General features: G+C 38.9%; 1 protein-coding gene across 1 annotated transcript; it reads right to left on the reverse strand.

Moving 5' to 3' along the window:
• Positions 1 to 6,051: 6,051 nt before the first annotated feature.
• Positions 6,052 to 9,567, reverse strand: LOC146673657 (sterile alpha motif domain-containing protein 3-like). The gene is made up of 4 exons (XM_085402302.1): positions 8,576 to 9,567; positions 7,795 to 7,953; positions 7,376 to 7,471; positions 6,052 to 6,965 (listed from the first exon to the last, which is right to left on the reverse strand). Exons 1-4 carry the CDS (start codon positions 9,356 to 9,358, stop codon positions 6,657 to 6,659), a joined length of 1,347 nt encoding a protein of 448 aa, XP_085258428.1. The 5' UTR covers positions 9,359 to 9,567; the 3' UTR covers positions 6,052 to 6,656.
• Between the last annotated feature and the right edge of the window lie 3,631 nt (positions 9,568 to 13,198).

A 13,198-nucleotide genomic window follows, 5' to 3' on the forward strand; every position in this document is an offset into this window, starting at 1 on the left:
ATGGCCGCCCACCTGAACTGTCTCGTCTCGGCCTCGGGCCGCGTGGCCACCCTCCTGAACTGTCTCTGTGTGGACTCCGTCCCTCCGTCCTGGGCCCCCTCCGCCCGCCCTGTTCTGTTTTTTTTTCTTTTGGCCGTCGGGTGCCGGCCTTTGACGGGGGGGGGGGGGGGTACTGTCAGGGTTCCTGGGTCGGTGACCCAGTATTTTCAGTTCATGTTCACTGTTTATCTACTGCCTGTTCCACTTCCTGTTTTATTGCGTTAGCCTTGGTCTATGTGCATTATGTTCAGTCCTCTTCCCATTAGTTCATTATGTTCAGCTGTGTACTCACTGGTCTCTCATTATCATTATCACCAGTCTGTGTATTTAAGCCCTCTGTTTCTACCCATTCACTGTCGTGTCATTGATGATGTCGTTCAGTTCAGTTAAGTCAGCCAGCCATTCAGTCGTCCAGCTAGCCAGCCATTTTCTACCTCTGTTCTGTTCATCCACTCCTTATAATAAACCTTCACCAGTCTTCACCTACCTGCGAGTCCTGCGTTTGGGTTCCTTCCTCCTCGCCTCCACACAACGCCTGACAGTGTCAGATTTTTAAAAAAGCGAGAGAGCTATTGCTAGTGACATTACTTGCTGGTTGGAGACACAAGACCCAATGATGTTGCCGGAAACCCCGTCACGTGGTACCCCGTTTAATAGGACACTGGCCAAGCAGCTAGCCATCCTTACCTCAGAACACCAGTGGGGCTTCCATCTTTCCCTCACCCTCATGGCCTACAGGTCAGCAGGCTAAGACTCCACCAAATGCACACCTGCCCTGTTTAGGGAGAGAGCTGAGTATCCCTGCCAGGCTGGCTTTCGTCAAGCCCCCTGACACACTGGAGGCACCACCAGGCCTGGACTACTCGAGGAAGCTGCAGCTGGCAAAGGCAGGACTGCGCCAAAATAGAAATTCCAACAACACTACTAAGGGGAGGCCCTTCCATGATGGAGAGCTGGTGTGCGTCCAAAGAGAGGAAAAGGATGTTTTTTTTAAACTGGATAGCCACTCAATGGGGCCCTGCAGTGTCCTGGAATGAGTTGGGGAAGTGGTTTACAGGGTGCAGTTGCCTCCTAGAGGTGGAAAGTGGTGTTGCACAGAGACCGAATGGCCCCTTATAGAGGACATTCTCTTCCTCCTTTCCTTGAAGCATTTGTGCAAAGCCCCCATACCCCTCTACAGATGGACTTCCAGCAGGTGCTGCCTTCCCCTCCTTCAGGTTTTCCCCTCTAATCCATATAGCTATTTCTACCTCTCAGAGATTTAGGAGACCTAAGAGCCAACGCAGACTACACCCCCAGCTCAGAGAGTGTGTTTTCACTCGAGGACAAGAACTTATTGTTGGCGAGGCAGTGTAATGATCCTTAAGGTGATTTTATTGTGATGTGTTCACTATTTCTGTTGCACTGTCTCCACTGCATGAAAAAACATTGAGTTCATATATAGTTGTATATATGAACTTTGGCTGCTTATGTTTATAGGACCACCTTGTGTCTTCCTCTTATATATTATATTTTCCCTTGCTGTAAGAGCTCTGTAACACCGAAATTTCTCATCCATGGGATAATAAAGGATTATTCTATTCTATTCTAATGATAAAAACTCTTATGATGATTTGGAGAAAAAAACTGATATTGGCCTAAATTAATCTTAAACTGCTAAAACCCAAAGGTATCTTTTTAGAAAATAAACTTGGTGATCAGTCCTTCAGCAATCCAAAGGAAACATCCACTGACAAATGTGAACAGTTTAACTATTTCTTGAAAGCGGAAAAATGGAAGAAATACAAAAAAAGAATGACAAATTCCTTCACCTGTACTGAACCCTGAGCTGTCTGGTTTTTTTTTTTTTTTATATTTTAATTTTAAGAGATCACAGTTAAAGAATTACACAAGATAACATACCACCTGAATTCCTCCACCTGTCAAATCAACACCACTTCCACTGATTTGTGAAAGATGTACCTCTGATTGTTGGTCTGCAGTTCCCCTATACTGTAAAATTTTCATTGCCTACTGCCTCTGTCTCAGTGTTTTAAAAATGCAATACTTAAACCTTTTCTAAAGAAAACTGCACTGGTGTCAGATTTTATGATTGATATACTATTAGGGACCCTAAAGCTCCCCTAAAATAGGGTGAAATATATTTTTCCCCCAAAATTAAAAAGTCATGCAACATCAACGGCCCCATCATGTGCCCAAATACTGATACTGCAAGTTATCATGCAGGTAAAGTAACAAACTATATATCTTCTACTTAATGGAACAGAAATCTAAGTGAAAATAATGTAGTAGAAATAGTGTTGCCAATGAGGCAATCAAACAGGCAGGTTCAAGACAGTATGAACTATGTAGTTGCAGACATGTCTATTCATTGTGATAGGTAAATATGCAGTTAAGCATTAAGCCAAATGCTTAATGCTGACTAATTTAATTCATAATTTGAATTAACACTAATTGGCCTTACTTCAGTCCTCTTTTGGGAGGACCCAGAAATAGTGATTATGTTGCCAGTCTAGATAGGAGCCAGGAACTGGAGCCATGATATTACATGTGCCTGGATAGTTAAAATATATATTTCAGAAACAGGAGCTCACAAGGAGCTGTATTGTACTATACTGGTATTTGGGATGAAAAAATGCCCCTGCAACATTTCAGGGGTTAATGACCACTGTCCTTGGTAATGTTCCAAACAGTAACACCAAACTGTACCTTAGGAAAGAGTCTTGTTGTGGCCAGGTTCGTCCAATTGATGCTTAGGTCTTTGAAAACATTGAGGACAGATGTGTGTGGAAAACCTAAGAGAAAATTAAAGAAATTAAAGTTCATTATAGTTACATAAATTCCAAGATTGCAAATTTATCTAAATGTGTTCGAATCTGAGGTTCAACTGTTTTATCGCTGTGGTGTATAAAAACCAACTGTTTATCTTAAACAAAGTTACTGTGACTCTCTGCATGGCCTGTAGGTAAACTTTAAATAAAAAACTGCAAATATCTGGTCAGGAGCCTTTTTGTCAGTTCCTGCTGCCAACATTTTGGCACTCAGCACCCTCCATACTATGACTCCAACATGATTTCTTTTTAACTCTGTTACATAGCAGTACTTTTTTCCTGTGTTTGCAAAATATATTCAATATCATTTTTTTTCCAATTTCCCCTCACCCAGTTATTTTTAGCACAAACAGACAACTACATGCAGATCATTTTATTATTCAGAATATATTTTCGTATTCATCATATTGGTTAGACTGATATACTAATTAAAGTATTGAGTGTGATTAGTATTATTATTACACATCATATTTAATTATACTTTTGATTAAAATCAGAGATAATTTAATTATGAGCAAAAACACATGTAGATAAACTCTGTTTTAACACTCAGCATCACATTACCCATAAAAAGTATGGATGGCATACTTTAATTTCATTTTTAGATAAAGATGAGTTAGGGCAGTGGTTCCCAAACTTTTTTTGCTAGGCCCCCTTTTTTTACCCAATTCATACAGGGCCCCCCTGCAATAGCTCTGCTTCTCTAATTTAAAGTAAAGTAATTCAAAATAATACCACAGTTGTGGTACTAGGAGGATGAGGGGTAGCACTGGCAGCCGCCAGTATTTTTATTGACTAGGGAGTTTAGAGAAATGGGGATTTTATATTGGTTGTTCTCTGTGTGCAGAGTAATTACTCAATATCATCCCCCATGCTAACGCTAACCTCAAAACTGTGGGATGGTTCTTTATGTCCTCATGGGTAAAACCTTAGAATTGAAATAAGGAGTACATTCTGTTTCACATGATCGTATGGAAGGAATGGAGTCACCTTAGACAAGCTTACTTGCTTCTAGTCGCCACTATTTTATGCGCAGAATTAGAGTAAAATCCTTTATTCCCTCGACTATTGTTTCTTGATCTGTGCTTTGACAGGCAACAGTGTTTTTGATTGGTGTTTAAAAATTGCAGGTTGTATAAGTTACCCCCTCTAACTGCGTGTTTGTGAACTTTGGGAGGAAGCTGGAGTACTAAGACAGAACATGCAAACACCACACACATTATCTGTGTCAGGTGGTGGATTTGAAAGTGGTGAGGCAACAGTGCCAAGCACTGCACCACCATAGTTAGTGAGATCAGGTTGATTGGTTAGGCAAGGCAAGGCAAGTTTATTTGTATAGCACAAATCAACAACAAGGTGATTCAAAGTGCTTTACAGAGACATTAGAAACAAGAACAAATAAAAAGCATGATTTAAAATTGATTAAAACAAGCAAATAAACTAACTAACTAATTAACAAACAAACAAACAAACAAACAAAACAGTATATAAAATCAAAACAGATAAAATCAGAACAGTAGATAAAATCAGTAGTTAAATGTAAGTTTTGAAATTTAAGCTTAAAAGTGTGGATTTGGTGCTTTATTCAAATGCAGCTGAGAACAGGTGAGTCTTCAACCTGGATTTAAATAAACTGAGTGTTTCAGCTGATCTGAGGCTTTCTGGGAGTTTGTTCCAGATATAAGGAGCATAAAAGGTGAATGCAGCTTCTCCGTGTCTGGTTCTGACTCTGGGAACTGATAAAAGACCGGATCCAGGTGACCTGAGGGATCTGGAAGGTTCATACTGGGTCAGGAGGTCACTGATGTATTTTGGTCCTAAACCATTCAGAGCTTTATAGACCAGCATCAGAACTTTAAAGTCTATCCTCTGACGGACAGGCAGCCAGTGTAAAGACCTCAGAGCTGGACTGATGTGGTCCACTTTTTTGGTCTTAGTGAGGACTCGAGCAGCAGAGTTCTGAATGAGCTGTAGTTGTCTGACTGATTTTTTAGGTAGACCTGTAAAGATGCTGTTACAGTAATCAAGCATACTAAAGATGAATGCATGGACTAGTTTTTCCAGGTCCTGTTGAGACATCAGATCTTTGATCCTTGAAATATTCTTGAGGTGATAGTAAGCTGACTTTGTAATTGTCTTAATGTGTTTTTCTAAGTTTAGGTCTGCATCCATCACTACACCCAAATTTCTCGCCTGGTTTGTGGTTTTTAGATGTATAGATTGAAGTTCTCTGGTGACCTGTAGTCGTTTTTCTTTGGCGCCAAAGACTATTACCTCAGTTTTGTTTTTGTTTAGCTGGAGAAAATTGTGGCACAACCAGTCATTGATTTCCTCAATGCATTTACCAAGAGCCTGTACAGGGCCTCGGTCTCCTGGTGACATTGTGATATATATTTGTGTGTCATCTGCATAGCTGTGATAGTTTATTTTGTTGTTGTTTATAATCTGTGCCAGTGGGAGCATGTAGATGTTAAACAGAAGGGGTCCCAAGATGGAACCTTGGGGAACTCCACATGTGATACTTGTCTGCTCAGATGTGAAGTTACCTACACTGTAAAAAAGAAAAAGTTGAGAAAACTTAAAATTTCAAGGCAACATGATGCAAGAGATTTTTGAGTTTTCTCAACTTCTGCCAACTGTAGTTGACTTAACTAATATTTTCATGTTCTGCCAACTTGGATCTACTTGTTCACCTAATTAGGATAATCCTGTAAGTCTAACAAAGAAATTCTGGTTTCAATGCCATGTATTTCTGCCTTCACCAAACAAAGATATTCCTGTTGAATTAACATACAATTATTCCCTCCAAGGCCATGTATTCCTAAATTCACCAAACGCAGATATTCTTGTTGAATAATCATACAATTCTTACTCCAGTGAGTTGAAAATTTACCAATATAAATAAAGAAAAATGTATGCTGTTATCGTACTTGAAAAAACACTCAAACAGATATAGAATAAAACAAAGCACAACTGAATGTTATGTAAAAACGTATTTATTTTTTTCAACAGTGCTTTCAGTATATTTCAGAAGGTCATGGGCAGTGGGGTGAATTTCTGTAAAAAAGCAAACAAACAGAAAAAAACGTGTTGCCAGTTTCTTTAGGGTGCTTTGAGCACCCCAGCAGAGACATTAAAATTCCAGAGTCCAGAAAAAAAGAAAAGTGTCCAGCAGCTTAGTCATTCACGTTCACACCCTGACTGTCCTGTAAAAGCTTAACTTAACTATTGCACACTAAATAGGGTAGTGCAACAAACAATTGCCTATGTACCCAGACATCGACATTTTACATGGGCTTACTATGATGAACTACAGAAGTCAAAAGTTATTAGAAATGTTACCATCAATGAACAGCGAACTATCAGGTAAAATACCAGTTCCATACTTCAGGTGGAGTGAAAAACACTATAACAAATCTTTTAAAATCCTACAAGACAAAATTTCACCATAGATTCTCAATAATACAGATTCATCTGACTAATATTTACATTTCAAATAATCCCTTATCCACTTCAACTTCATATTGACCGACCAGGTCAAAATGAACCATTCTGTTTTGACTGTTCCTTCTTTTCTCCCTTCTTCCTTTCCTCCCTCTTTCCTTCACTTATTCCTAATTAATTTTAACAGTTCAAACACTAAATATGCAACTCTTTGTAACAGGTGAACGATTATATAGAGGGAAAGGGGTTGAACTACTGGGTTTTTTTTTTTACATGACTCTACAATGCACTTGAACATGTTTAAGAACAAGTTAAACTCATGTCTGGCTTCCCCATTAACAGTCACAGCAAAAGCTTTGTTTTTAGAGACCTTATGCGCTGTGAGCATCGAGAGCCACCGAGTTCAAAAAAGATGCCCTGAATTGCTTCAAAGGTATAACTCATCTGCTTTGGATAATCAATGTTGAGGGCATACAGAAGGCCAAAGAGGTATGCCAAGGCAGTAGAGAGGTCTGGAATGTTATGTAGCACGATGTCCCCTTCCAACACAACAGCATGTTCTCGCACAGACGTATCGGCATCGTCATCTTGCAGGATGGTGAGGATGGCAACTGATGCACCGTTCAACACTGGTTCCAAAATGTCAGTGTCCTGAAGAGAAGAAAAGTAAAATATGAATTATTGAAAGCTAAGAAAAATTAAAGACAAAATACATTTCTAAAGATCTTAACTTTAACCTCTATACCATGATGCTCATTTGACTCATGGAGGTTTTAAAAAGAAAAAGCTTATTTTCCTTTAATTAACAGCACAATATCTTTCACCAACCAACCTTGTGATGAGTTTTGTACAAAAATATTTTCTGCTGTTGAACACCCACTAACAATGCCCAGGTGCTCCTCAGCAGAAAAAAAAGCAGCGAGAGTTATGACAACTGCAATCCTCACCATAAAATTATCTGGACTGCACTGAGGAAGTGGACATTTCCATTTTGGATTAAATCATCTTTTAAAAACATCTCATAGCAATTAGTTTTGCTTGCATTACTTTTTTGTACTTACTAAGCACTTCAGGAAAACCTGTGTTGCATCCTCTCTGAGGAAAATGGGCAGGCCTCTCAGTGCTGCTGTCTTTCGGTGGGACACAATGTCAGATGTCTAAAGAGCATTCAGTGGAAAACAAGCATTTAAATTAGTATAGTAACGTGGTGTACCTACACACAATGCAAAATCAGAACTCTTATAGTAATGAAAATAAAATACAGATCAGGCCCAGCAACATGTAAAACTTAAAAAAACAAAACACCATTTTAACGATTTTACTTTCTTTTTACAAATTAAATAAAATACCGCCAAATAAAAACAAAGTAATGACTGATTACATTCATTTCCATTGATGTGTTTTGGCTGAAGCCAACATTTTTTTCTGTTATGACAAAGGTATACTCTCTTCTAAAAATGTCAGGTAAAGGAGCACTTACCTGTTCATCAAGTTTATCCAAGAGGTCTTCCATGTCCTCACCAAGAGCTCCCTTCTTAGACCGGTATAGTTTCAGCAGGCCAGGCACAAATTTGTTGAGGGATGCATTGAACGTCCCTAGGAGGTCTTTGCTTGTGATCCGATGAAATTCTTCAGATATCTAAACAAGACAATAACCAAAATATTGCCATTTATTCAGCACAGAAAATTTCTGGGTAGCTGCCTTGTACAGTCTGCACCATGTTATATGCCTGACTGTGTTATCAACCGCAAAACCTACTTCAAAAATCTCTCATGAATACACATTTTGCACAGGAATAGAAACACCCTCCACAAAAAACAGTATCAATATGCAAATACATATTATGTTCTACGTTGCACCAAAATCTGTGACGAATCAGATTATGTGACCTGCCTTAGTATTCTTTCCCTAAAAATCTCAGTCTATAGAAGTCCTATTTCCAGCACTAAAATAAAAAAAACATACATGCTAAGTCAAAAATTATGTGATTGACTTTCTGTTTCACAGGAAGAACAATTTTGATTTAGCATGGGGACTCTTTTCTTGTACTGGCAGAAATGTTCAGGGTAAGAATATTATGACAGGTCAAATAATCTAATGGGTCACAGATTTCAATGTGGACTGGTTGCACAAGGTATAATAAAGTTGGCCAATGCATTACACCAGCAAATACTGTACTACTTCAATAATAGTCCATCTAGTATAAGTCATGCCCAATTTGAATAATAATTAAATTATAAATAAATTTGGACACTCTTACCTCCTCAGAGGAAAACAGCCCAGGCCATCTCTCCTGGACCTCAGATACCATAGGTTGACACTCCACAACCTCTCTCCGCCTGAGAGAAAATGTCAGCGCCATCTTCTGCTGTATGACTTTCAAGTTCTTTTGTTTCTTCTTCATTTCACTGACCAGAGCAACTCTTTCCTCTTCAAGAGTAGAATCATCATGGTGCTGTGGATAATCTGGGACATGATTGACCTCTCCACGTTTGGGCTTTTTAAGGGTGAAAGGACTGCTGGCTTCATCTTCTCCTTTCCTTTTCCTGTTTACATTTACTTCATTGCAGCCTGCCCGACGAAGCTTTGATCTGTAGTTTCCAAGTTTGTGCTTGATACTTGCTTTCCATCCCTCGTAGCCTGTGATGCTACCTGGCTCCTTCAGGCATGGATATTTGAGAACCAGTGCAGAAGCCACTGACTCAACCTCATCTTTCTCAGGGTAGGCTTTAATTTCAAACACTGCCTCTGCAATTTTATCCAAAATCTCCATCTTCATGTCTCTTGTTACTGCAAGGCCCTTCTTAGATTTTTCATATGTCACATTAGCCTTACACAATTTCAGTTCAACATCATGTGAAAACTTGGGAATAGAAAATGGAGAGGGCCACTCTGACACATGTCTTAAGTTCATCTGGATAGTATCGGTCCAGCTAGGCCTGAAATCATCAGAGTGCACACTTATTGTGTCCTGGGAAGAGACTGAAGCAGAGGACACTGAAGCAATGGATTGGTTAAGTGTAGATGAATCACAGTTCCACATTATATGCAGGACTGCACGCTCAGCTGGTAATTCAGATATTGCTGTAAGATTGCATATTGCATTTCCGAAATCTGGATCCTCAAACTGTAGTGAGAAGTCACCTGCAAGTTCAAGTCTTTCTTTAAGTATATCAATCAATTGTCCCACAGATGCTGGTACTTCAGGAAGCTGGACTCGCCGGGCTTCTCTGGAGGAAAGAACTACCCGAAGTAACAAAGTCTGAAAAGAGGAGAAAAAAAAGTTGGCAGAAAATCAATAGCCAAACACAATTAGAAGACAGTTGACACCTATACCATACAGCTGCCTTTTTCCAGATGAATCTGCTGACTACATTTGATTTGCAAATGATTTAGTCTACAAATGTAAAAAACACACACACACAAAATTTTTTTAAATAAAGCTCAAGTCTATATCCAAGTTTTCATTTTCTTCAGCCACTGTACTCAACTGGCCTACACTTGGGAAAACCTTCAATTCATTCAGCACAAAACTAATGCTTAATGAGGAGAAAACAAAGGAGAGAGAGATAATTTGGTGAGGATAGCAGAGTGATAGAAGAAAGAAGTGTGTGGAGAAGAAAAGAAAAAGCAAGGGGAAATGAGTTTTGAAGTAGAGTACAATAGAGAAAAAGGGTGGGTGAGAGGGGAGATCAGAATAGGAGACAGGGTGGAGGGGAGAGAACATACCATTATAAAGTTGCTTTAATAGAGAAGGTACGTCCTTGGGGTCACCATCAGCTTTCCACCAACTGTGTATGCTGTTAGAGGGTGATAATCCGTCAGCACATCTGGATCCAGCACAAGAGGGTCTGCACAGGTGTGTTCAACAAGCTCATAGGACCTGAAATGTTCAATGTACCAGGAACTCAGTCTTTTACAAATGAATGTCACCTCCTCTGCATTGACAAGAATGGTCACAATCTTGTGGAATTCTGGGAGGCCACTGCATTGCCCAGCAGATAAAATCATGCCCGCCACATACTGTGTCCCAAAAAAATGAACGGTTTTAGACAGAGACACACTGTCTAGATGAGGGTACTTCTTTTGTATTTCACACTTGATTGATGGATCCAATTCTGAAACCCTGACCACTTTCACATTGTCAACATAGAGCTTTGGTTTTAAAAGGTTCCCACTATCCAGATGGTATGCCATCATTTGCTGGTGTTTCAAGGAAAGAGTTAGCAGCACATTTTTCCAGTTGTGAGTGTCATGGACCACCTTTTTAAAGAAGCTACGTTTTGCTTCAAATCTCATCGTCCACAATTCCACTAACGGCCCATAGCAGCGTATAAGATGTGGGTAGTGGTCAATGAAGTGGTGTTTTGGCCTTAGTCTGAAGTCCGGAAAGGTACTGGTAAGCAACAAGCGATGATCCAGTAGTTTGCAAGATAAATAACACAATGCTTCCTCAGTGAGTCTGTTTGAGACAACAATGTCAACAATTTCCTTGAGGTCCATTAAAATCTCCCAAGCTGGCTCCTGTTCTGGTATCTTACATCCAATTATAAAAGGAAGTAAGCGCAGCAGTGTCCAATTTTCATGTCCATTACCAAAAACTGTTCCTTTCTCAAAGCTTGTTTTTGGAATTTTTTGAGGCTTGTTTACTTTGTCCGAATATTTGTAGGGAAATGATTTTATGAAGTTGTTTAATGTATCAAATGTAATGAACCCTTTTGAGATCAGCTTTTTTAAACATAAGGACAACTCCAAAGGAATGACGCCTTCAAAAAGGTCATGCAAAATATCTGGAGGAAATCCGGTTATTGGGTGAAAGAATAGTAAATGTTTGCTCAGTACACATTCCCTTTTTACCCCATTAACACTTTGGAGGTTGTCAGTTTGCCTAAGCTCTTCCAGAAATGAATTGTGTTGATCAACACCCCTCAATTGGAAGTCATTAACTTCAGTCGTTGCAATTTTGTCCCGACTTATCAAACAAAAGCGACAGAACTTGTCAACAGTAAAACTTTCATAAAAGCCTGCCAGACCATGTGCACCAAGGTTATCTGCGCTCACACAATATACAGTGCCCTTAATAAACTGGCTTACAACTTCCACAAAAATTCCCTCTTCTTCTAGACACCTTATATCTTTAATCAGTGGCTCAAAAAACTTTTCATAACCATATTGTTTGACATCCACACTTTTACCTAAGAGAGCAAGCTGAATTGAACAAAGATTAGATCGAAATCTGGGTGGTAAATTAAGAACTACCCAATATACTGCAGTAATCTTGTGACGTTTTCTAGAGGTGCCCAGTGGGTTACAAACTTCAAAATCATCAATATACAACCCCAAACTGATACATAAGTTTTGTTGTCCCAGTAACTTATTGCCCTTGTAGTACTTGCCGTCTTGAAATGACTTAAAGTGTCCAGATAAAGCTTCTTGATTAAATACAATTTGGTCCAAAAAATCTGCCCGTCCCAGTAAAGTCTCAAGTATCTTAGTGACAGATATATAAACAAAAGAGTTTTTATGAGCTGTGTTGTACAGATACTCTGTGGGTTCTACAACAGAAAACTGCTCTTTGAAATATATATTCCTTCTGTGATCTGTAGATAGGGAACCTTTCTCCGATGTTGTTAAAAGCAGTGGATTAGTTTGAACTAGGGCATTAGAAATGTCTTGCAAAACACAATCATTTACTTCTATTTCATGCTTTGAAAGGATCTCTTTTACACTGGTGAGAGTATGAATGTTAGAGAAAGAGAGCAGGTTATGGAAATCCTCTACAATCTTTTGTGTTGCAGCTCGAGAAACATGCAACACTGTTTGCATACACAGAAAGAGAGATGCCAGTTTGTGTTCAAGTGTCTCACTATCCACATCCTTTACAATCTTGTCAAGCTCATCTGGTCTCACAAAATTATAAGCTGATGTTCCTGCTTCACAATCAGATTGCTCACTTTCAATTATCTCATCTTCAGAAACAGTTCTTGCAATTGTTCGAAAATCCTCAAGTGTACAATTTTTATGGTTTCGACTTCTGTGAGAACTGAAGGTTGGGCGAATGTTTGTTTTAAAATTACACCTTAAAAAGGGACATTGTACGGTTTCTCGGTTCTTTAAATGATGTCCAAGATGGTTCCAAAAGGTTTTCTCACTGCAAATCTCCTTAAAGTCACACAATTCACACTGAAATGTGGAATTTTTGTGGATTTTTACTATTGAGTGTGACCTTGAGAGGTGTGATCGTAATGCTCCAGGTGTTTTAAATACACATACACAGTCTGTGTGAATGCATGGCCAATGTGCACCTTGTCCGTGATGAAGGCGGAAATGTTTCAAAAGAGTCTCTTGACTGGAGCTTGTGAATTTGCAAAATCGGCACTGCATGAAATCCACCCCTGAAACACAAGAGACATAGTCAATTTTGCCAAAAGCACTTTTGCAATGGGATAAAACATCCATATCTAACACACAGAAGGAATCCATAGATGCAGGAGCTGAATACATCAACAAGCCAAAACCAGAGACATCATGAAAAAAATATGTAAGGAATCATATTAACTTACATATGACCACTTGTCTACTATATCAAGTATATGATTGATAACATACATGACATGTAACATAAATGCAAGCTTGAATTCAAACATTTTTTTGTTACTATGATAAAAAAAATGCAATAACTATAGAAAAAAATAATACTATCTGTAACACAATATACATCAGCAACACACAATCATTCCTTAAATATTGTCTCCTTCCCCATTATGTAAAAAGCTCTGAAAATGTAGCAATCTTATAATACAGAGCATGAAGTACAACTTTAATTTGCGTGTGACATTAACTTACAGTACATTAGGCAATCTTACACCAGCTGACAAACTGT

The sequence above is a fragment of the Rhamphochromis longiceps genome, linkage group LG3 (genome assembly GCF_057381845.1).
Source record: "Rhamphochromis longiceps isolate RC_006_pf linkage group LG3, R_longiceps_female_GT1.1, whole genome shotgun sequence".
Classification (NCBI taxonomy): domain Eukaryota; kingdom Metazoa; phylum Chordata; class Actinopteri; order Cichliformes; family Cichlidae; genus Rhamphochromis; species Rhamphochromis longiceps.